Raw genomic sequence first — 23,618 nt, forward strand, 5'->3', positions numbered from 1 at the left:
AACCATTTTCACGAGTTCAACGCAATAAGACGAGGAACTGAATCGTGCAATCTCGTCACAAAAGAAGTCAAAATTTGGTTGAAAAGCAACCAACACCAGTGAAGGGTGGCCGGGGGCACTTTTTCCTTGGAAATGATTCCCACGGAATCCATTTGCCCCGACGCGGCTTCTGTTTTCTTTGTTTGGCAACACTTCAGTCGAGTGGATTAATATTCAACGCGCGCTGTCGGTCAATTTGATGATCGCATTTCAAAAGCCGACAAATCGCTTTTCAAGTTCAAGCCGACGAGGGGAAGAACTCAAAGACAAAAAGCGTGTCGCCATCTGGATTTCAGAAGCCTGGAAACAGAGACTCATCTGGAAAACGGGAAAAAGGATCATTTGGGTTGTTTCATTACAGCTTCCCAGGAGAAAAACGCACGCACGCACGCACAAAAAAACAAAAACAAAAAACGAGCTCTACCTTTATGCGGACGGACTGCACCGAATCTCGGTCCTTGGCTTTGGTCCCGTTCACCAGACTGTAAACTTTCTTCATGCCGACGCTGCCGTATGGACCGCTAAGCGCGAGGCGAGGGCGCAAAACTCACCGAGCGACTGGACACGCCTTACTAAACGCTCAAAGGTGTCTTTGTAGCCGGCCGGACTGCTGAGAACCAAATCTCAATGCTTGGTGTCGAGTTACTCACAATGGAAGATGGCGAAATTTCTAATCGGCGCTGGAAAGAGATCATGTCAAAAAAAAAAAAAAAACGTATCGTTTAACCCTTGAACACATGGAAACATAGGTAAGCAGAGCTGCACTGACTTTTGTTGGATGTACAAATTACTCCTGGCTATTGATAAGTGGCATATTTGAGTTGTTGATAGTGTTTGTGTGGTGGAGGGCAGTGGGGGGGCGGGGGGGGGGTATATATTGATATTTGATCATTCGGCCAGGCGCCACATACACACAGTGTAGTCGGTGAAGTGCCGCCTGCATGGACAAAAATGCTTCTTTCGCCCACGTATCGATGCCCGTCGAGTGGGGTGCATTTCAGCAAGAGTATCAATCATAATAAGAGCTTTAAAAAAAAAAAAAAAAAAAAGACTCACAAATCATAAGACCCATAAGAACTTTTTAAGAATATTAGAATGTGCAGGTGTACCTAATGAAGTGTCCCATCTATGTCGGCGACTCCTGCTGCCCGTGTACAAAAAACAACAATAACCAAAAAAAAAAAAAAAAAAGAATCATTGACAGCTTGACTAAATGCAGAGGCACGCGTCTCGCATACTTTCCAAGTTGTGTCCACCTGGAAGTTTAAGCGGCCGCACACGTTTTGGCTTACGCGCAGATTTTCAATTCTTTCACTCTTTACTGTATTGTGGATGATTATTTCTACCCGATGGCAGGATTTCTCATTAAGGACAAATCCGTATCTAAAACACACAAAAAAATGTTCTAATTAAACCACTCGGCTTCTCCTTTTTAATCTTGAAAACAGCTTTGCCGGGATTGGTTCCTGGCAGTATCGTTATGCCCTCACATGTGGCCAAGGAGCCTTTCAGAAGTTCGCTTGTACCTCAGATTTCGCCTCGCTGTACAAAAGTGAGAGCTCTTAACTCCAAAAATTCTTACATTGGGGCGCTCATAAATCCAAATAGTGTGTTTAATCTAAATGACTGATCACGTTTACCTGGAGTCGGACTGTCTGTAAATAGCGGATTTTGTATTTCGCAAAGGCTATCTCCGTTCAGTGACAGGGGGCCTGAGAATGAGCCCTGTGGGACACCTCAAGACAATCGGGGGCTCGAAACCCGGCCACACAAAAGCCAAACAAGTAAACCCAAAACCGTTGTGGTCTTTGTGTGTGTGTGTGTGTGCGTGTGGCCTCGCTCACCACGTCGGTCTTGAGAGCCTCGGCGACGACCTCCCCCGTCCCGGACTCTTGTCCGCCTCTGTCCCGACACTCGGGGGCGGCCCGCCGGCTCTCGGCCGCCTTCAGCATCCGCAGCAGATCGGGGCCGGTCTTGGCCGCCCGCTCCTCCGCGGCGCTTTCGTCCTCCGCTCGGTCGGGCGCGTCCGGGGGCGCCCCGGAGGGCCTCGTCCGCTGCTTTTCCTCTGCCATACGAGTTCCCTTCGCAACCCGCTCGGTTCTTGCTCGAGTGGACGTAACGCCTCGGAGCTGCCTGTACCCTGAGGGATGTTTGGACTCCAAACAGCAGCATTTGTCGAAATGTTAAGTAGCGGCTAATTAGTCCCAGCGGACGTGTGTACACGCTAAACACGCCTTGTTGCCACACAGAGAACTGAATACCACGTGCAACTCGGTGGGAAGTAACCGAGTAAAAGTACCCTTACTGTGATTACATCAATTGAATGATACTTGAGCGGATCTTTGACTTCGGAGCTTTCAAATCCGAGCCTGTCCTGAGTAGTTACGAGTACTCGATTGTGCGCGTGAAGATTGCAGCTTGCAGTCGTTTGGCAGATCATCAACAATTTGTCAAAAAACAGGATTTAAGCGTTTTGTTTAACATCAAAACTAAACGTAAACGCAAGAGAATGACACTTTTTGCATCGTAACATCCACAAACTTGAGTTCCGCTTGCTTAATGAGGACAAACAATCCAAAACGCCATAGACGGGCTGATGAAACGAGCGTTGACCAATAAGGTATTTTTCTCTTTTGTGCAGCTCATTTGTGATCATCTTGTTTCACGATCAAATCTGTGTAATATTTTTTTTTTTTTTACCACACACACCAGAAAGAGAGCGTTGAATGAATGCATGAAATCATGATGCACATGTGATAATTTCATTCCCTCCTATTAAATTGTGCCATTGCTGTTTGCTTAGTCACAGGGGCATGAGCAAGGCGTGGCCACTGCCATGAGGGGCGTGGCCAGGACGTTGCTCTGGGCGGGGACACCTGTCACCGCTCACAGCTGTTTCACATTCGGACTGTTATTAGACGGCCATTTAGGTTGGAGTTTTTGTCATTTGCCAGTTTGTTGCCTTGCGTTACTGAGTTGCATTCGCTGCCTGTGGGACTCTCCGCTTTTGCGCGTAAGCTAGAGTAACCCTCATCACAACGATTCTTTGCTCTTTTGTTTGAACCTGTCCTGTTGAGTTTGTTAGTTTGCCCCGTAGTCATCGTACCTTGCTGCACGCCTTTTGGATCCCGCCTAGCCTAGCGTTTCCGTGCCTCTGCCTTGTCGGACCGCTACACCGCGTACGACCCAATTTCCGGAATAAACCGCATTGAACATGATGCCTCTGCCTCGAAGTCCTGCATTTGGGTCTGACCCCGCACCGGAGGTTCGTGACACTCACAAAAAAATACTGTTGATTACGTTGTTTCTTTTTCTTATTCTTGTTTTCTGTTCTGTTTTTTTTTTTTTTTTTTTGGGGGGGGGGGGTCCTCTGGAACAGATTCCGATTCTGGTCCTGATTAAATGTGGAAAGATGTTTTGAGGTGAGATTATTATTTTTTTTAAATTACAATTTAAACATGGCCCTGAACAGATTTTCTCATAAATCAAGGTACTGCTGTACTTAATTAATACACTTAAGTGGATTTTTCTGGTATATTTAATGTACTTGTACGTATGCTTCAGATATCCGTGAAGGTGCTCGCGGGCATTTCGGCGGACTTTGTTGCGTTGTCAACCTCGCGCAGCACAAAAGGAGCAGCCATGTTGACTCTCATTATGTTACCGGAACTTTCTCCAAATATTCCTTTTCATCATTCTCCATGCACGACGGCACACCACTGAGATGTCAAAATGATCGATATTTTGACTTGAGAATCAATTTCAGGGCACAAAGATCTCGTGTCCGAGGTAGCAATAATTCATAATTGTTGTGCCTTGTATTAAGAATGAGCTTTTAGTTGAGAAATGAACCTGCAATTGTGAGGAACTTGTTTTTTTTTTCCCCCAGTAGAGGGCGAAATAGTCCCATAGTGTCACGAGGACTTTTGGTATATACTGAAGGCAATACATATTTTCCAGTAATTGTCACTTACTTTTTTTTTTTTTTTTAACCCTTTCCGGTCAGGGGTTGCAAATTTTGCAACATGTTTAATATCATTTTCTGAAAGTATCAGATTTTTTTTTTCTCTGCAAAATTTTATTTGGTCCAGAGATGCTTAAATTACATAAAATGCTGCATCTGTGCATTATTTCAGTAAACGCACCATAACATTTATTTTCATGCCAGGTTTTATTGTATATGTTTTACATGAGGAGGTAAAAGCGCTGTACAGACACGAATAAATATTCCATTTGGACTACTTTCACTACCGGCACTCAACATACAGTAAACTTGCACACGCACATAAACATGGTGTAAAAACATTTCATAAACACAATTTGTCCTAATCCATAGTTTCCGGTTATTTACATACACGTGACACAATGATGAGTACCACTTTGTGTGGTTGCCTTTTAAAGCAGACACACTTACACACATTTTTGTTTAAACAGCAATTTTCCTTTTTTTTTTAAATTTTGTATTTATTTTTTTTTACAGTATCCAAGCAAGTCTGAATCAAGAGTTGCACGACTTGAGTGTAGTAACACATTGAGACGCGACATAAGGGGCAGCGCTGACCTTTACTGGGGGAAAAAAATGACATGTAATGAAAAGCAGAGGAAGAAACGGGCCCCAATTTAGCTCCAGTAGTAGTTGTCGGTACCAAGGAGGCCCCATCGCTCACTGGTTCGAGGGGTTGTGAGTTCGGATCTCACCGGGGTCTCCGCTCCCCAAGAGGGGTTGCGTCAGGAAGGGCATCCGGCGTGACAACTCCGCTGAGATTTCACGCTGCGGCGACCCCGAACGGGACAAGCCGAAAGAGACTACCAGAGTTCAGAGAGTAACCAGTACCTTTGTGAGTATTGTTGTATGATGTGTCGTGTGCGTGGCTGGAAAGCGTTGGCCTCACCGTTCTGAGGACCCCGGCTTCCATGCCGGCCATCCCTGTGTGGAGTTTGCATGTTCTCCCCGTGCCTGTGTGGCTTTTCTCCGGGTGGGCACTCCCAAAATGAATCGGACACTAAAATTGCCCCGTCGGTGTGATTGTGAGCGCGGCTGTTTGTCTCCATGGCGACCAGTTCGGGGTGTAGCCCGCCTCCTGGCCGTTGACAGCTGGGATTGGCTCCAGCACTCCCGCGACCCTCGTCAGGATAAGCGGCTCAGAAGAAAGGATGGTGTTGCGCGATGAAGCCGCAGTTGTTTGGACGTTTTTAATGACCGTCCATCCATCCGTTTTCTGTGTGATGTCAGTCTTGAGTGTGTCTTGTCACTTGATAGTTGCTCACATGCGTGGGCATTACCGGTCCTTACCTGCTCCATTTTTTTATTTTTTATTTTTTTTTTTCGTGGTTCATTTCACCCCAAGCAGTAGCAACATTCAAAGCTTAGCAACGGCTCATAACTTGAAAAATTCCCAAATCGGGGCATGCGTAAGTCCAGCTACCGAAGTACTTGTATTTAATTGATGATTGCTCACTTTTAGTTGGATTGTCTGGAAATAGCAGCGCTTGTATTTACGATACATGCGTAGCAGATCTCCCAACGAAGAAAGGGGTCCTTGGTAGTGAGCCCTGCGGGACACCTAAAGAGATTGCACAGGGCTTGGCTCGGACTGGGAAATACTATGCAACTAGACCAGGCTCTAACCCGGGAAAACTCGTAGGGTGTATGTGACGCTGTCGTTGAACATCAAAAGAAATGTATGCAACATTCCAGCATGGCGTTGCCGTTTGGAGCACTCGGTCCGCACGGCAGAAGCTTCACCGCGTCGCTCGTATGTTCTTGTACTGGCAGAGCAGCAGATGCTTGAAGGTGTTCTTGAAGGTGGTGTTGCACAGGGCGTAGCAGGCCGGGTTGATGGTGCTGTTGATGTAGCACAGCCAGTAGCCGATGGTCCAAAGGGTGTTGGGGATGCAGACGGAGCAGAAGGTGTTGATCAGCACCATCACGTTGTACGGCGTCCACGTCACCACGAAGGCCACCAGGATGGCCATGATGGTGCGCGTCACCTTCTTCTCCCGCGACGACGTGCTCTTCTTGCGCCACTTGGCCACCGCGCTCTGCCTCGTCACCTGCGCCAAAGCAACTCTTAGACGGGAACACGAACTTTCGTGGCTGACCGCTTCCGTCTGCGAAACGACCCGTTCTCAACGAAACGGGGTTACTTCGATGGATCCAAACGCCACTTCCACTTGTATTCTCCCGCAGAGAAATGAAAGAGGGAGAATTTGACAACATTTCTCAGCATTCAAGAGGGTTAAAAGATTGGTTCTCGTGATATTTTCAATGCTTTGGTATTGAATAACTCGGAAAATGAACATTACCGATTGTGGGCACAGATCAGTTTATGTCCAGTGTTTGGACATAAAAGGTTTCCGCCCAGAAGCAAATAAAACCAAAGTATTCTTATTACTGATGTCATTTTTCGTAGAGCACATCGTCGGAGTACGCCGAGCCGCGCCCGACTGAAATATTTGCGATTAGTGGGAAACAAGGAAGTGAGAGTTGACCTCTCCCGACGGTGATCACGCCTTGTGCGGGACTTTGAGGTTGTTTACCTTGAGCATGGTCCTTGTGGCTTGACAGTCCGTCAAGGAACCTCCCCTGGACGACGGCTCTGTTTGGTTCATCCTTCTTACCGCGTTCAGTCCCCTCAGCACTGAAACGGGGAGCTCGTTCTCTGTCGACGTGGAGGGTTGGACGCTGTCCGCCTCCGCTTCCGGCTGCTCGGCTTTGTCTTCCTTGCAAGGCGTACTTCCGTTCTGCTGCTGCTGCTGCTGCTGCTGCAGCGCTTCCTTCTCCTTGCTCAGCACAGCCTCCCTGAGCTGCTCCCTCATCTTCTGAATGCAACTGTTCTGGATCTGGTTCTCACCCGCGTCCTCTTGACTGTGAGAGTGAGCTTCGCCGATACTGGTCCCGGACGGCTTCCGGCTGTCCCTCTGGACGCGGCTACGGCTGGCCCTGGAGATGCGCCAGTAGAGGTAGATCATGATGGCCACGGGCAGGTAGAACGCCGCCATGGCCGTGCCGAACGTGACCGCCGGGTTGGAGAAGAACTGGATGTAGCACTCCCCCGGCGGCACGGTTCTCCCGCCCACGATGAATTGCCAGAACAAAATGGCCGGCGCCCACAGGACGAAGGACAGCACCCAGGCGGCGGCGATCATCAGACCGGCCATCTTGGTGGTCCGGCGCGCCGGGTAGCTCAGCGGTTTGGTGACGCAGAAGTATCGGTCGAAGCTGATGATCAGGAGGTTCATGACCGAGGCGTTGCTGACCACGTAGTCCACCGCCAGCCACAGGTCGCACACCACCGCTCCCAAGGGCCAGTAGCCAATCACGATGTAGACGGTGTACAGGTTCATGGAGCCGACGCCGATAATCAGGTCCGCGCAGGCCAGGCTGAACAGGAAGTAGTTGTTGACAGTCTGCAGGTTCCTGTTTACCTTTGGAGAAACCGCATGGAGACGGCTGTCAGATGCTAATCTTTTTTTGCGTGATGTACGTTTACTCCCTCGGATTAGATTACGGAGCCGGACATTTGCTCTCTAATCGCTTCACCGATGTGCGAGACCTCGTGAAAGAAAGGCTATGGGTAGAAATGAAAACAAAATGTGAAATGGATTCCCGAAGTGATCATTTGATCGAGGGAGAACAATTGAGAAAACGAGGACAATGGAGTGAACGACGCTTTCGGCCTTCTTCTCGACTGCCGAAGTTTGAATGTCACTGGAAAGTGAGACTGGCCGGAATTTAAATTTCCACAGGTATATCGATTCAAAAATAGACAGCGGCCAAGGTTTGTCATCTGCACCTTGAATGCCGCGGCAGATTTTTTTTTTGGGGCGCATTTCAAAATCTGGCCAGGCATTCACGTTTTGTCATCCATCCTGTTCTTTCCAGGGTGGGAACATGAGCATCAAATCTTCGGGAATCCTGTTGGAACGTCTGACTGTATTATCATTAGCTGGCTTGTCAGTCATTAGTCGCATAGCCTTTTTTTTTTTGGGGGGGGGGGGGGGCGGCCCAAACAGTTTTTGAGTTTGCAAACCCATCGGCCACGTTCACATCAAACCAACCTTTATGGAGAGCATGACCAAAATGTTTCCCACGACGGTGATCAGACTGAGGGACCCCGCCACCAGAACGATGAGCACAATTTCCGCGGCGGCGTAAGGACTGGCCGAGAAGATGCCGGGCTCGCCCCCGCTGCTGGTATTCACCGTTTCCATAGTTTCCGCTCGCAGACACGTCAGGCTGCGGTCATACAGTATGACTGCACATACGGAAAAACGAGGGCAAAAGTAAAAAATAAAGGACTGATACCCGACCTGAAGATCAGCTTCAGTTCCTGTAACCAAGTGCAGTATATGCGCTTTATTACTTTGCACCACTGAAGGTCATCAATGCAAACCGATGTCTGACACTTAGCAGGTGGTTTTGTTTTTTTTTTTTTTTTTACAGTTTTAGCTTGCGCTGAGTACGTGTGAACAGTGACCAGGTGAGCAAATAAAGGCTTCGGCAGCTGTGTTTGAAAACGTAGAGCGCTCTCCTATCAGGAACGCACACGACCGCGCAGCGGTCAGTACAGTCCGTCATTTTCAAATCGGACTGCCAAGATGTAATTATTAAATGGCGATGTGCAGATGACTTATTCGCTGCATTAGGAGCCGCGTTTCCCAAAAGCCTCCATTTTGCGCCGAAATAACTCAATCTTGCCGTTTGCTCAAGGGCTTCCTCCCGAGGCTCGGACGCGACCGGCGAGACGCATTTAGGACATCTCGCAGGCTCATTTTCAAGACAGTCGGTCTTCATTTTGGGGTCTCGGAGGCATCACGTGAGCGGATTACTTCTCGGAAATGAAAATCACGGCAACAAGAGTGCATTTTTCAGATGTGAAACCACGATTAGGCCGAGGGAAGAACTTAATGTCTCATAACGGTGACGAATCGGGGCCGGGTCGTGTGACAGGACATCACCGCAAATCAAAGTTGTCCCCCCGGGAAGCGTCTCCGTTAAAGCGCCGTCGTTAACTGACCTGGAAAGCGGAGACCTGACTGGATAAGAGCTGACATCTCGGATGGCACCTCATAGCGGCGAGCCACCTCGCCTTTAAATTCCCTTCGCCTCCTGCTTCGGAAGTACAAAATACTCCGATGTGTTTTTCAAGGGCCACGTTACTGTATGGCTGCGGCTCGGACTTGAGTATCAACTGCACTTTCAAGCGCTTTTGGTCTTTCCGTGTCCCCGCAGTATATTGCGATGTTTTAATACTTGAACAGTTCGCACGTACAAACACTTCTGTGTTGAAAATTATAGCAACATCTATGCTAATTTCTCCGGGTCCATTTTTGCATTTTACTACAAGATGGCAGACGAAATCACACGAATAGGCTGAAAATAACGACACCAAACTATGCAATTTTTGTTTTAGTCTGCTCTACGGTAAACTTCAACCGGGAGTGACAAACATGCTAACGCATGGATGCTTTATTTTTGTGTGTACGATTTGTTGTACTCGTTACAGCAGGGCCGGCCAATTCATTTCCCAAGGCAAGCGGAGGAGAAACGCCGGCGTGCTGACGTGCGCTGCGATCGATGCTATCTTCTTACGCATCTGTGGATGATATGTCAAATAGATGCAAGATAAATTCTAAACAAGCGCTAAAATGACGCATTTTGTTACGTCATCATTTCGAATAAATCCCCTTGCTCAGACCAGCAAACTATAACAAAGCCGTTGTATTCCATCCATTTTCTTTGCCGCTTATCCTCACGAGGGTCACGGGGAGGGCTGTCAACGGGCAAGAGGCGGGGTACACCCTTAACTGGTCGCCAGCCAATCGCTGGGCACATCGAGACAAACGACCAATCGTGCTCGCAGTCACACCGACTTTCGAGGGTCCACTCAATGTTGCACGTTTTTGGGATGCGGGAGGAAACCGGAGTGCCCACCCGGAGAAAAGCCACGCAGGCAGGCACGGGGAGAACACGCAAACTCCGCGCAGGCGGGGCCGGGATCGAACCCGGCCGGGACCTCAGAACAGCGAAGCCGCCGTTTTCCAGCGTAGACACCGTTCACCGTTGTCATGCGTTTCAGACAATTTAATCACACACACAACAATAACTAACAGAAAATAGAAGTTCATAGACCGTGTAGTCCAGCCAAAAGATGCGTAGTCACCAAAGTCGAAGGAATGTTCGTTCCATCGAAAGTCCAAGTGAGGCGCACGTTCCGGAACGGTCCAAAACTACGTCGGGCGGAAGGCGGCGGCGGCGGTCGTACGAATCCCCAGTCGACCCTCCTCCTTGTCCTGAAATAGCACAAAAGGGCCGCATCATAATAATACCTCATTAAAGTCTGTAAGGAAAATAAAGAGAATAAAGAATAAAAATAGACACGCAACGTGTGTAACCCTCTCCCCCTTATGAAGAAACGCGGCAACACAGACAATGCAGAAAAAGATGACGCATCAAACGGCAAAACTTGACACTCTGGAAAGTGCATCGGCGCCAACATTTGTCTCAAGATTGAATTCTCGCGAGCGCCACCTCATAATTTTGTGAGGGGAAAAAGTCGAGGGATTCTGACGAGCAAAGACTTCAATGGGAAATGTTGTTCGTACCGAGTCCACTTGAAAATGCTGCAAAGCCAGTAAAAGACTCACAGTCTGCTTTTCAATGGTCGAATCATTTCTTTGGTGTTCATCAAACCTTTTGGAAAAGTAGCACACCGGATGATCGAGCACCTGAGTCCTCCTCTTGCATCAGGACCACAACTGGACCTGCACCGACATCGCTTGCATCGATTTGCAACTTCTCAAAGTTTGGTGCCCTCGCTTTGACTTTTCCCATCCCGCCGAAATCCAACTTTTCCCCGAAAAGGTCAGCTAGCGGAAACACGACGACAGAGAATAGCCTGCCGTGCCCGAGAATCTCGTGAGCTCTCTCTGACGCTGTGGAACTGGGGAAAGGTGCGATAGCCTCCACCTTTAGCACCAAAACCGGGTCGTGCTTGGGCCCTTCCAAAGATTGAGAGTCAGTTTCCCTGCCGAGGGCCTCTCGAAGAACTCCCGAATCCTAAACGATGACGTCATCCACGTAGGCTTGGACGCCTTCCGGACCCAAGGTCGCGTTGTTGCCGGGGGACCCTCCGAGCCGAACGGCATCACTTTGTACTGACGCGGTCCGTCGGATGTAGGCGATGTCTCAGTCTTCTTAGCGCGGTTGACAAAATCCTAATCGGAATTTTGCTCGACAGAAAGGGCCGAATACACGTCCCGGGCTTTTCCCTTTAAGACTGTTTTTGACAGCGTAGTCCAGGACTCTTTAGGCCACTTGAGGTTTTCAGCGACTTCCTCAAGTCGGAGGAAGTACTTGTCAAGTTCTTTCTCATCGAACGGAGCGACCATTTCGGCACGCCGTGTAATATCAAAAGACGAAGAACTAACGTAATCAGAGGATATTTCCAGTTTTTCAAGTTCAATCCCTTCTTTCCGTCATCTCTGAAGTTGTCATTCCAAAACGTCTGAAGGTTCCTCTTCTACCAAGGCCAAAACATCAGGAACCAAAATGTTCTCATCCATGTCATGACTCGGAACAATTTTCAAACTGTGGAATCTCCTCACGGCAGCTTTGGCATCAAGCAGGTTGCAAAAGATCGGACTCGCGCAAAGCACGGACTGATTCAAGGGCGAGGGGACCTCACATCAAGTTTAAACTCCGTTTTGCTGGCGTCACAGTGGAAGTTCCAAATATGCAAAAAAAAAAAAAAAATATATATATATATATATCTCAAGCTTTTAAAAAGATGTCAAATGAATTCAATCCCGGACGAGCCCCCACCTTTCGTTACGTGTGAATTTAGAATTTTTGTTTTAGTCTTCTCGACGGTAAACTTCAACTGGGAGTGACAAACATCGTCACGCATGGATGCTTTTTTTTTTTGGGGGGGGGGCAACGATTATTGCACACGTTGCAGCAGGGGCGGGAAATTCATTTTCCAAGGCAAGCAGGATGAGAAACGCCAGCATGCTGACCTGCGCTGCGATCGACGCTATTTTCCTTTGCATCTATGGATTCTATGTAAAATAGATGGCGAGATTATAAACGAGCACCAAAGTGGCACGTAGACACTTTCAAGGAGTGTCGCAGAGTCGGCAACGGGAGTTGTAGCTCTTGCAGCGTCGCTTTCAAAATACACGGGCTGAATATTTGATTTTGCCCACGTTTGCTCGACGGCTTTTTGTCCGACGGTTGCAATTTGTGAGTGACAGCCGATGTTAGATGTTCCCTCCCCAGGGCGGATTTCGAGCGCTCTCTATCTGTATCCCTCTGTGATAAATGAGCGTATGCTGTCATTTTCTCCACGGGCGGGAGTGGTTTTTTTTCTTTTCGTGTTTTTCAGCCTTGAAATGGTTCTGCTCAGTGAATTCAAATGTTTCCTGCTAATGCCACCCACGCCAAACAGCCAAACACTTGCAGCTTTGTATAAAAGCGTCCGCTCGGAGATCCCTAATACATTGTACATTTAAAATCCATCCATCCATCCATTTTCTACTGCTTTTCCGGGTTGGCGACCCAGACTTCCCTTTCCCCAGCCACTTCTTCCAGCTCTCCCGGAGGCATCCCGAGGCGTTCCCAAGCCAGCCGAGAAGACTTGGTCTCTCCAGCGTGTCCTGGGTCGGAGTCTCTTTCCGGTGGGACAAGCCCGGAACACCTCACCGGTGAGGCGTCCGGATCAGATGCCCCAGCCACCTCATTTGGCTCCTCTCAATGCGGAGGTGCAGTGGCTTGACACCGAGGCCCTCCCAGATGACCGAGCTTCTCACCCGATCGCTAAGGGAGAGCCCGGACACCCTGCGGGTCGCGGGGGAAGTAGCTTCAGCAGGGATACCCGGACTTCCCTTTCCCCAGCCACTTCTTCCAGCTCTTCCGGAGGCATCCCGAGGGGTTCCCGGGCCGGCTGAAAAGAGGTAGTCTCTCCAGCATGTCCTGGGTCGTCCTCGGTGTCTCTTTCCTGTGGGACATGCCCGGAACACTTCACCGGTGAGGCATCCGGATCAGATGCCCCAGCAGCCACCTCATCTGGCTCCTCTCAATGCGGAGGAGCAACGGCTCGACACTGACCGAGCTTCTCACTCTCGTTCTCTAAGGCAAAAACAACCCTTTCAATGCAAGAAGAATTGATGTGATAGCGTTTAAAAACCAATAAGTAGGCTGCCAAATATCTCCAACTTAACAATATGATGACGTGATTTACATAATGTGAATGATAAAATGATGGTAAAGACACCCAAGAATCATTGTGTGCTGGTCCGGTCCCGCAAGCGACTTCGCCAGGCCACGAGATAAGATCGCGGCGCACCTGGGAGATCTTTCCTTCCTGCTCTTCGAGGCCAGTGAAACCTCGTTACCGCATCGCTAACTCCATCGCGTCCTCGTCCCAGACCCTTTTCTGCGGCAAGACCGCTTCCAAGTGATCTGCATCCGCGCCCGATAACCTGCTCTCTGCTCCAGGTCGATGTACAGATACCACGTGAGCGGGTTTTTCAGTCCGAACGGGGCTGGTCCAATTTTTCAGCGTTATGGTGCCGTAACGGATCTGCTTGGAATGCTGGAATCATATCATCTCTTCTTTATTTTGTTACAGCGGAGCAAGGGGAATACGTTATGGACCCGCCCGCCCGCCCGCCCGCAATGGCTGAAAATCAGCAATCTGAAGGGACCGTAAAAAAAACACCTAACACACACATTGTAAATGTATCTGAACATGAAAATGATTGCAAGCTTAAAATGTATGGAAAATATTGGCTGCATTGTGGATCAGTATCTTTTGCCGAGTTGTGGGTCTGGTACGTGGCCCTTTAAGTGGAAACTTTCCTGATTACAGAATCACAGAAAACATCATCACGATACAAAAACGCAATATCGTGGCATGCAAATCTGCCACCAAATCGATTTTGATATAATAATGTGACAAAATCAAAAGAGAAGCAAGTTCTTCTGGGTCCAAGTTAGCCGGATCAAGTTTTGCTCGGACAACGGGAAAATGTTGACATGGTGGATGCCCGGTCTGAAATCTGATTGGTTAAAAAAAAAAAACTTCTAAGGAGAATTCTGAAGGCCGAGGCCAGATTTCATTTGCCTGGCAACACATCAAGACTGAAATCTGATTGGACAGAAAATTCTGACATACGGTACAAGTACCGGAAGCCGCGTTGCCAAGAGAAATGCGGAGAAAACGGCTCTCAAGCCATTTTTTTCTGAACTTCGAAAAGGTTTTGAAATCGTCTTTGATTTGCATTCGATGCAACACAAACAAGCGTGTCGACCTTTGCGAGCCTCGAATTGCTATTGAGGGCGATTTATCGGATGGGAACAGAAATATTGGAACTATTCGAACCAGCAGAGGAAACGGGCTAAAGCAGCGAGATGCTGCACACGCATTAGCGTATCCAGTACACGAAGAGTCCCAGATATGGAAAAAAATGCCAGGTCCGAGGTCAATGATTAGCGGGGGAGATAAAAAACAAACAAACCCAAAAGCAGCAGCTTGTTTACAGAGACCGGAGTGTGTGAGAGTGTGCACCTTACGGCAGACTACACAACTTCATCAAAAGACACGTTTAATGAGTGCGGGGATCGGATTTTTTTGATCGTACGCTCTTCAAATATGTATACACAAATGTTGCTCTCAATCTTTCCAAACAGGATCTTGTCTGTAAATGCGAGCAACAAATTAACCAAACGCCGACTTTAGATCAGGTGTTAAACTCAAGGCCCGGGGGACCTAATCTGGCCCGCCACATCGTCTTTTGTGGCCCACTTTGCGTTTTTTAGAGACTCGAGCAGCTTTCTTTTAAAGTTCCTCTCCAGAGCCGACTGAGCAGTGTTTTACTAACTTGGAGACAAACCCGTGGATTAGTAGGATATTGACTTCATGTGGCTGTTAAAATTCAGGTCTCTGTCCGGTATTGCCCGTGGTTTGATTTTTACATTTTAGGGTAAAGAGATTCTTTCTCGTTGTTTACAGTTTGTGCGCTAAAGATAATTGGATCAGTTTTGTCCGAGTTCAGCTGGGAAAAGTGAGTTTTTCATTCGTATATTGATTGAAGCATGTTCAGACTGAAACAAAAGAGGTCCCAAGATTGACCCCTGGGAAATCCCACGAGCCATAACCTCAATTTCAATGACCAATGTCAACAAAGTACGTATTGGAACTGTACATCGTACACGTTCTGTAATCAGTCATCTCAATTTTACTAATATACAAAATACATTTTGCATTGAAATACCCTTCATTTGTTCCAGTCCTCCCCTCCCCAAAAATGTAATTAATAAAGAAAAATAGCACTGTGTTTTATGAAACGTAAAAAAAAGATGAAGTTGAAGGGGTTTTGTCACAAGATGGCGAGGATGTCCTGGACCTTCAGAATCGGTCGCATTGGATGACATCATTTCAAGTATATTAACAATCAGATTCCATATTTACCCTCACGCGGTGAGAGTGCTGACCGTTGATGATGGCGTCGGCATTTTTCAGTCCTCTGATTCGTTGGTCAGAGCAAAACTTGTACTAGTCCAGCCGCCTACGATGGTGAGTGTGATGTACTTTGTTCAAATATTTTGTTTTTGTCACGTTTTTAGAACGGCGCCAGATGATCCTCCTCACATGTATTTGCCAAAGTGTATTTGAGCTCAGTTTGTCGCCGTTCTGACGAGTTGCAAATTTCACATCTGCCCGAGTTGGGACCACACGCGCGACGGCGCAAAATGGTGGAGGCCGTTGGCGGTCAAGCAAAAGCGGCAGAGCGAGAGGCAGCTTGCGGAGGAAAACCAGCAGCAGTCATTAAGAGACGTAACTTTATTTAAGTCCTCTAATTTCCTGCACGCCACTCGGGAGATTCCTCGGATGCGCAACGAGGGAAAGCCGCGGCCGGGAATCCTCCGGTGGCTCCGGCTCAGTACGCAAAAGAATCGAACAACAGCTTCGCTTCGTTGGAAATCATTCATTTGCAAGAGTCGATGGGGGGGGGGGGGGGGGAATCACCTCACTGTTCACTATCTTGTCACGTTGCTGCCAAGGAACTATGTTGAAGTGGAGGAGCTTCCTTTAGTCAGTCCATAGCCCTGTCTAATGGAAGAGTAGTGATTTTTTTCCACCAATTTCAGACCAACTTTTACATTTTAGGGTCAAGAGATTCAAGGTTTCTCTTTATTTACGTGTGCTATAGACAATTGTATCAGTTTTGTCTGAGTTCAGCCGGGAAAAGAAGTTTTTCATTCATGGATTGGTTAAAGTATGTCCAGACAGAAACGATAGAGGTCCCAAGATTGACCCCTGGGAAATCCCAGTGTGTGAATCAGTCGGTCCTGCCCTGGTACGACATTCGTGTCGTCCATCGGCAATTATAATTTAATTTTTTTCGAGGAGCGTCGACTACTCGCGGATTTTTGGTCTTCACGACACGCCTTCTTGGGCTCACTGTACCGCTTTCCTCGCGACTATCGATTGATCGACTGCTTTCCAAGATGGATTGTGGGGATTTGTGGAGCACACAATGTTTCCCCATCTTCATTGGCACCCTGTTGAACATTAGAAAAATCTGCCAGCATACCTAAAAAAAAATGTCCCAAAAAGTCGGAATGCTCAATTTACTCACTCAGTGAAAGTGGTTGTGAACGGCAACAGATGGATGCGCATTTATTGTACCTTCTGCCATCTGGCAGGAAGAACATCCATTTGTTCTGCCTGCCACTCAACTTGTCGCCGTTGATAAATGAACCAAGATGAAATTGAATAATTCCACACGCCCCCCCTGAAGATTTCTCACGTCAAACTAGAGCGCCACCGCACCCCACTTTGGAATGACTGATCAGTGCAAGCGAGGCATTAAAAATATCGCTCCGGAACATACGAAGACGGATTTCCGCCAGGTGACCAAACGCGGTCGGTGACTGAAGTGATTCGAATTGGATCGTCATTTGTCACAGAAAACATTCATCCGATAACGCATCATCCTGATCGTCGTATTATTTGTGTGTGGGGGTAAAGAGGTGCCCTTACCTGCAAGTTTTGTTGAGGAATCTCACCTGAAATGCACGCGGTGACGTGGACGAGCGCTCTTCGTGTGCAACCATCTTACGTGTCACCTTTGTGGACACGCTTGGATGCGAGCGCAAACTAACTGGACGTCGCTCCTCCTCTCAATGTGTGTGTGTGTGTGTGCCTGATAGACGGTGAAAAGGGAGGAGAGACCGGGGGGGGGGGGGGGGGGGATCTACAGGAGCTTTTAGTGACTGTCGCGTTGCAAGCCTGCGGCCACAGTGGCAAATTTGAATAAACAAGAAGCAAGACGGGCGGCGAGGGCCCCGGTCCGTCTTTTCCGCCGCACGGAATCAAATAGAAAATGCTCAGGGGCAATTAAAAGGCCGGACGGGAAATCAAACGTAAAAGAAAAGGAGCGTCCGCCCAGCTGTAGTGCGTCGCCGCGGGACGGTAACCTTTAAAACTCTGTTGTTTGACCTTTTCAGCGAAGCCGTGACGCGGCGCGGCTCCAGCTGCTGGATGACCTTCCTTTGATGGAATTATCACAAAGAAGAATGGCCGCGCTTTTCGCGCCGTGTCGGGTAAAGACGCCGTTTGATGGAAGAGCCGCCGCCTCCCTCCAATTGTCTGCAGCGACCCGTCGTGACCGAGGGCAAAGTCTGACCCCGGTCCCGAGTAGCGCGTTTGTCGTCAACGCCGATCGATGGGAATTTGCCGAAAGTTGATGAAACGCTCCCGTTAGGCGAAACTATCGTCACACGCGGCTTTATTAAATGCTCGGTTTCCTAGTCGCAGACTTTTCAATTACATTTTTATTGGCTTGATTAATTACCATACAGCGTTTCGTGTCGATTTGTGTCCCTTTGTGTAACTGGACGCAAAGGTACCACTGGACGGTTAGCGCTATTTTTATTTCAGCTACTAAAACAGAAGGCAGCAGCACCAACGATCATGTGTTGGAGACGGAGAAAAATGGGGAACAAAAAAAACCCTTTGACCAACAATTATGCCATGATAAAAGCGCAAAATGAAATGTATAATTCATGATCAAACATACGGTCTTGTTTGGATCCTGCAGGCCGTGAGCAGCAATTACGCCTGTTAGCGCTCGGGGCCGGTGAAGGTCATTGCCGGGCCAAGCGTTTGGGACCGGGGCCTTTAGTGGGGACGTAGCGACGTTATCCATCTCGTCGTGCTGCCGCTGTCGCGTGGCAATTATACAAATCATCAATACCAAGTATTGGATTTTTGGTGTCGATTCTTCCAAAAAAAAAAAGGCCTTCAAGCTGTTGAACGAAGTTGAGATAAAATGTCGCCTTTGGCTTGTGCAAAACTGAGACAAATCAGTCAAGCTAACGCACAACGCAAAACTAGCATTGAACAATGCAGCAGTCCAAGACAGAAGTTTTTATACACATTTGCTTTTTTTCTCTAAGTGACGTCAAATCAGACTAAAAGTCTCCTTTTCAGGTCAGGTTTTGTCTTCCTTTAGGAGTCACGGCTTCGTTCTCGACGAGTGGCCTTTCAGAGCGTGCCGCTGCAAGGTAATGACCCTTTCCTGGCAGTTTTAGTCAGCATCTTTACAAGGTCTTTAGTTCTGGAGTTGATTCGCACATTTCACACCAGAACACGTTCCTCTTTGGGACAGAGCCTGTCTCCTTCCTGAGCGGTGTGATGGCTGGACATTCCCATGATCTTTATACTTGCGTAGATGAATGTGGCATCTTCAGGCATCTGGAAATTGCACCCGAGGATGAGCCATACTTGTGGAGCTCCAGGATTCTTTCTCTGATTTCCTGGACGATTTCTTTTGGTTTTTAGCATGATTTCAAATGCGGGAAGCAGAGTGTTTGAGGTGTAGCCTTAAATAAGTGTGCCGTCAATTTTACTCACATGTTGTCAGTTAACCTATCAGGAGCTTTGAGCGCCATGACCTCATTATCGAGGCTTCTCCATGCTCTGTAAAGACATACTGTAGTCCTTTTTGTCTATGCAAAGTTTTGACCACGAAGAAAATAATGTGAAATTATTCAAGAAATTCTCTTTATTATGGCATTTAAAAAATTAAATAATTATGGTGATCCTGACTGACCTAAAACGGTTGAGGTTTATTTTTTTTTTTTACTTTAGACAGTGAGAAAAAAAAATTAAATGTGTTTTTGCAGAGTGTATCAAAATGTCTGGCTTCAACTATTTATATGTGGGAAAAATAACAACACCAATATGCATATATTATTCATCCTCTGCGAAAAAAAAATTGATATTTCTGCAGTTTACTGAGCACTTGTGACCATCCATGTTTATTTTTATACTGCCCTCTGGTGGCCAGTGGTGTACAACAGAAACCGATTCTGTAAATTCTATTTATTAATTTAATTAATGTTTGTTTTGAAAAAAGTACTTAAAGTGCAATTTTTCCCATTAAAACTTAAATGTTTTTGTTGGTTGAAACAGATTTTCCATTCATTTCAGAGAGTTGACAAGCGTGGTCACGGAATGAATTCAACGTCCACGTCTGTCTGGAACAAGTTTTGCTCAGACCAACGAATCAAATGACGGAAAAATGCTCACATCATTGAGGGAAGAATTTGCAATCTGACTTGGTTTCATAAACGGCCCCATTAAAAAATGTAGTTGAAGTTGCACAAGCCAGTTTTAGTGATTCAGGTGGACGGTCTCGCTCGCATGTTTTTTTTTTGGAATTATGTTTGCGTGGAGGAGCGCGGAAGTTGACCTCGCTCGGAAGGTCAACCCATATAGCGCGCCGGGATGAAAAGGAACTGTGAATAGAAGGACTGATAAAAGGATGCGACGCTTTAGGGCACCGAGATGTAGGATGGGACGGCGCCACGAGCGATAAAAGCCATCGCCGCTTAACACGCGCATGCCCATTCATTTCCTTATCTCCAAAGTTTCTTTCATTTTGTCACTCATAAATGTTTTTCTTTTTCCTTCCCCGTTGACGTCAGAGCAAGGGAAGAGTCCCGGGAAAACATCATTTCGTGCAAAACCCGGCAGGACGGGCGACATCCTCGTTTGCCCTCCGCCGCGCAAAAGTCAGCAAAGACTGGACGCTAACAATGACGAAAGCTCTCTCTTCTTTTCATTATTTCAAGCCATGCCCCGAGCTCCCTTTTTTTTTTTTTTTTTTTTTTTTCCATTCCTTTTTTTTTTTCATTTTTAGGGGGAACGAGGTCATTTAGCCGGGGCAGCTTTCTGAATGGAGCCAAGCACAATGGAAGCGGCGGCAGCGACGTTTTAGCTGACAAACTCGCTAGTGCGTGCAGAAATCCAAATAAGCTAACCCTGACGTCCCAGAAACGGAGAAAGAGAAACAACTTTCAGGTTTTACATGCTCTCTTTCTCATCTCAGGGCGAGTGTGAACGCAGAGAATTAATTATGTTCCAAACACGGATGTGGTTGGTCGCGGGTTTCAAACTCGCGGCCCAGGGCTATATCGGGACCGCCACATCATTTAATGTGGCCCACGAAAGCAAATAGCTGAAAGCAACTTGGTAGTTTTAAATACACAAAGTGCCATTCTATTAGTTTTACCTTGAATTTGTCGGTAAACTTCAACTGGGAGTGGCAGAAAACAGCTCGAAGCCTCCTTTTTCAGGGATTGCTCGCAAATTTGATCTGGCAAAATGCTGCTCGTTGGGACGAGCGCGCGTGCAGCGCTCATATTTCAAGGCTGTGCTCGCACATCAAACCTCCCCCCAAAAAATCGGTCAAATGACGACACGTATCCGGGAAAACTTGTAAATCGAGTCACTCGTATCAGTATTGTGTAACGCTTGCACTCGCTCTCTGCCTGTCAACAATTGGAAACGTCGCATTGCGTCACTTTGAGCGAGGGAAATTCGTCATCGTCGCTTGGGATTTGTCGTGAAGGGTTGAGATTTGGTCCAACTACTGGCACCATCTCGCAATAGCATCGATTATCGTGCCGATGATTTATTACACGTTAGCTTAGCATCACAAAATCTGTGCCAGTGACTAATGTTCATTTTATATAAACCCCTTCGTTGTCCGCCTGAACAGAGAACTTTGTTGCTGGACTCCCAAATTGTTATCAAATCTAAAGCAAGGAACGGATGGCAAGAGTCGGGATTAATTTGACCAACTTTCTAATGATCTAATTATTAATGCTCCAAGGGATTATCCTGTGCGATTATCCTCTGATGTGGTGTGCAGTACGGTACGAGTGATTTTTCATTCTCAATTTGCATTGGAAATGGAAAACCACATCCAAATGTTAAACCTGTTTAATATTTACAATCATGAAGCCTTTTGTGTGTGGTAGGACACAAATAAAGGTGATGTTTTCATAGAATATTTCTCAAAAGTCCTTCACCACAGTGATGATAAAAAAGAAGAAGAGTAGAAGGAAAATCTGGTGACCAGATGAGCTCAGAGTTAAGCTAACTTCTTGTTCTTCTCCGTGGGATTTTGCAGCAGTCTGGATGCCCTGCAGCATGGTGCTGCCACCCACTGGTCAGTATTGGTACAATGACATCATTTGCTCCTGATTGTCGGTGGAATTCCCCAAATATGATTTTTTTTTTTTTTTTTTCCCCCAGCAACCAAATGTGAGCCTCTCACTCTACTTTTCTCAGCACAACATCTGCTTCGCAAACGACGTCGCTAATTTTTTTCCACGCTTCGTTTCAAAACATCCACAGACTGAAAAGAATATCGAGATCGAGCATTCGCATTTTCTCAGTTTTTGGTGGCGCGGGAGATTCGGCCCAATTGCAACTTCCTTTCTGAAAATAAATGTGGAACTTTTGTTTGAAAATGTTGCGCAGTTAACCATCAAAGTATGCCTCCAACCTGGAAAAAAAAAAAAAAAAAAGTTCATCTTCCCTGAAATGATGTTTGGGCAATCGCGCACCCACCACGGCAGAATTATGTCTAAAAGTTTCCTGGGTTCTGTTTTTGCGGACACGCCAACTGACTCCAAGAGCAAAGAAACTGTAAAATTGTTCACCGTTTTCAACCCTGATGTCATATACTTTAGTCACCGGTGTTTTTTTTGTTTTGTTTTTTTTTAATTCAGTCAGTTTTGGCAGACTTGTTCTCACAAGCTTCTTCTCTGTGGTGAGTTACATTTATAAAAACTTCTTGTGGGGTCCATTTAGCTTCACAATTCCGAGGTAGGTCCCGGGTTCAATCCTGTGCCTGCGTGGGTTTCCTCCGGGCACTCCGCTTTCGTCCCACGTTCCAAAAACATGCAACATTAATTGGACACTGTAAATTGCCCCTAGGTGTGATTGTGAGTCAGGCTGTTTGTCTCTATGTGCCCTGCGATTGGCCGCCTCCTGCCCGTTTAGGGCTGGGATAGGCTCCAGCGTTCCCCGCGACCCTCGTGAGGATAAGCGGCGAAGAAAATTGATAGATGGAAGAACATCCCACTGGCCTCAAATCAACTGTTGCATATCACAATGATGTGGAGGACACACAAACTGTCCATTCGCATCATCAGATAATATTGCACTAATTCACTGACACACAAAATGTAAACACCCAGTTAACACATATTGCAACAATTTTCTTTACCCTTACATAAAATCAATTGTCGGCCTGTATGTGTGTGTGTGTGTGTGTGTGTATGATATATGTAAAGTAATTCAGGATAAAGTGATATAACCTTATTGACGAATAACTGAAGCCGAATCAATTATTTTTCGAAATTGTTTGAAATTTCAAGCTTCTAGCAGAATGAACATTCGCTTTTACAACTCTGCTGCCACCCAGAGGACTAATGCGTCACTACACGTCTTTGAGGAGTCTTTTCCTTGGAGGACCAAAAGTGGCCAAATGAAATCAATGGGGGGGGGGGGGGGGGGGGCGCACAGTGGAACAACTGGTTAGAGCGTTGGCCTCGCAGTTCCGAAGACCAGGGTTCAAATCCCGCCCCCGCCGTTTTGGAGTTTGCACGTTCTCCCCGTGCCTTTGTGGGTTTCCTCCCACATCCCAAAAACAAAACACCCATTCATTGGATGCTTTCAATTGCCCGTAGGTGTGATTGTGAGTGTGACTGTTTGTCTCCATGTGCCCTGCGATTGGCTGGCGACCGGTTCAGTGTGTAACCTGCCTCCTGCCCGATGATGGCTGGGATAGCCTCCGGCGCTCCCGCAAACCCTCGTGAGGATAAGCGGCTCAGAAAATGGATGGATGAAATTTAAAAAAAAAAATTCATAATCCAAACAACACTTGGTGTTATGGATTATTTATTTATTTATGTTCGGTTTGAAATATCTCAATAGATAATGAATTACTTAATAATTGCAACATTTTTCAAGATTATTTCAATATTACTTCCGTCACTACTTATTTTCTTAGTTCTTCCATATTTTTTTCCACTTGCTTTACTCATTTACTTGGTTTCGGAAGCGTGTGAAAAGGATAATGAACATAATGAATCAGTAATAACGAGATGTTATGCAGCAGTGCGTGACGCTCGGGGCAATTTAGAGTTTTAAATAATGAACACACGCACAAACGCCGGCCGCGCAGCGCCAGCGAGCATCAAAGTGCTC

The 23,618-nt window shown here is 47.0% G+C and overlaps 1 protein-coding gene and 1 long non-coding RNA gene across 3 annotated transcripts; one reads left to right on the plus strand and one right to left on the minus strand.

Annotated features, from left to right (window-relative positions):
• Nucleotides 1–3,006: 3,006 nt before the first annotated feature.
• LOC133502646 (uncharacterized) lies at nt 3,007–13,768 on the plus strand. The gene is made up of 3 exons (XR_009795520.1): nt 3,007–3,304; nt 3,419–3,461; nt 13,674–13,768. It is a non-coding gene; the product is annotated as an uncharacterized LOC133502646 (long non-coding RNA).
• Nucleotides 4,210–17,159, minus strand: LOC133502645 (muscarinic acetylcholine receptor M2-like). 2 transcript variants are annotated; one of them, XM_061823674.1, is made up of 5 exons: nt 17,117–17,159; nt 10,206–10,335; nt 8,101–8,297; nt 6,580–7,467; nt 4,210–6,093 (listed from the first exon to the last, which is right to left on the minus strand). In XM_061823674.1, exons 3-5 carry the CDS (start codon nt 8,251–8,253, stop codon nt 5,782–5,784), a joined length of 1,353 nt encoding a protein of 450 aa, XP_061679658.1. In that variant the 5' UTR covers nt 8,254–8,297; nt 10,206–10,335; nt 17,117–17,159; the 3' UTR covers nt 4,210–5,781. The 2 variants fall into 2 exon arrangements, with proteins under 2 accessions (XP_061679658.1, XP_061679660.1); XM_061823676.1 differs by lacking the exon at nt 17,117–17,159 and adding an exon at nt 17,091–17,113 and having other exon boundaries at nt 10,175–10,335.
• Nucleotides 17,160–23,618: the final 6,459 nt, after the last annotated feature.

This window comes from Syngnathoides biaculeatus, chromosome 6 (genome assembly GCF_019802595.1).
Source record: "Syngnathoides biaculeatus isolate LvHL_M chromosome 6, ASM1980259v1, whole genome shotgun sequence".
Classification (NCBI taxonomy): Eukaryota; Metazoa; Chordata; class Actinopteri; order Syngnathiformes; family Syngnathidae; genus Syngnathoides; species Syngnathoides biaculeatus.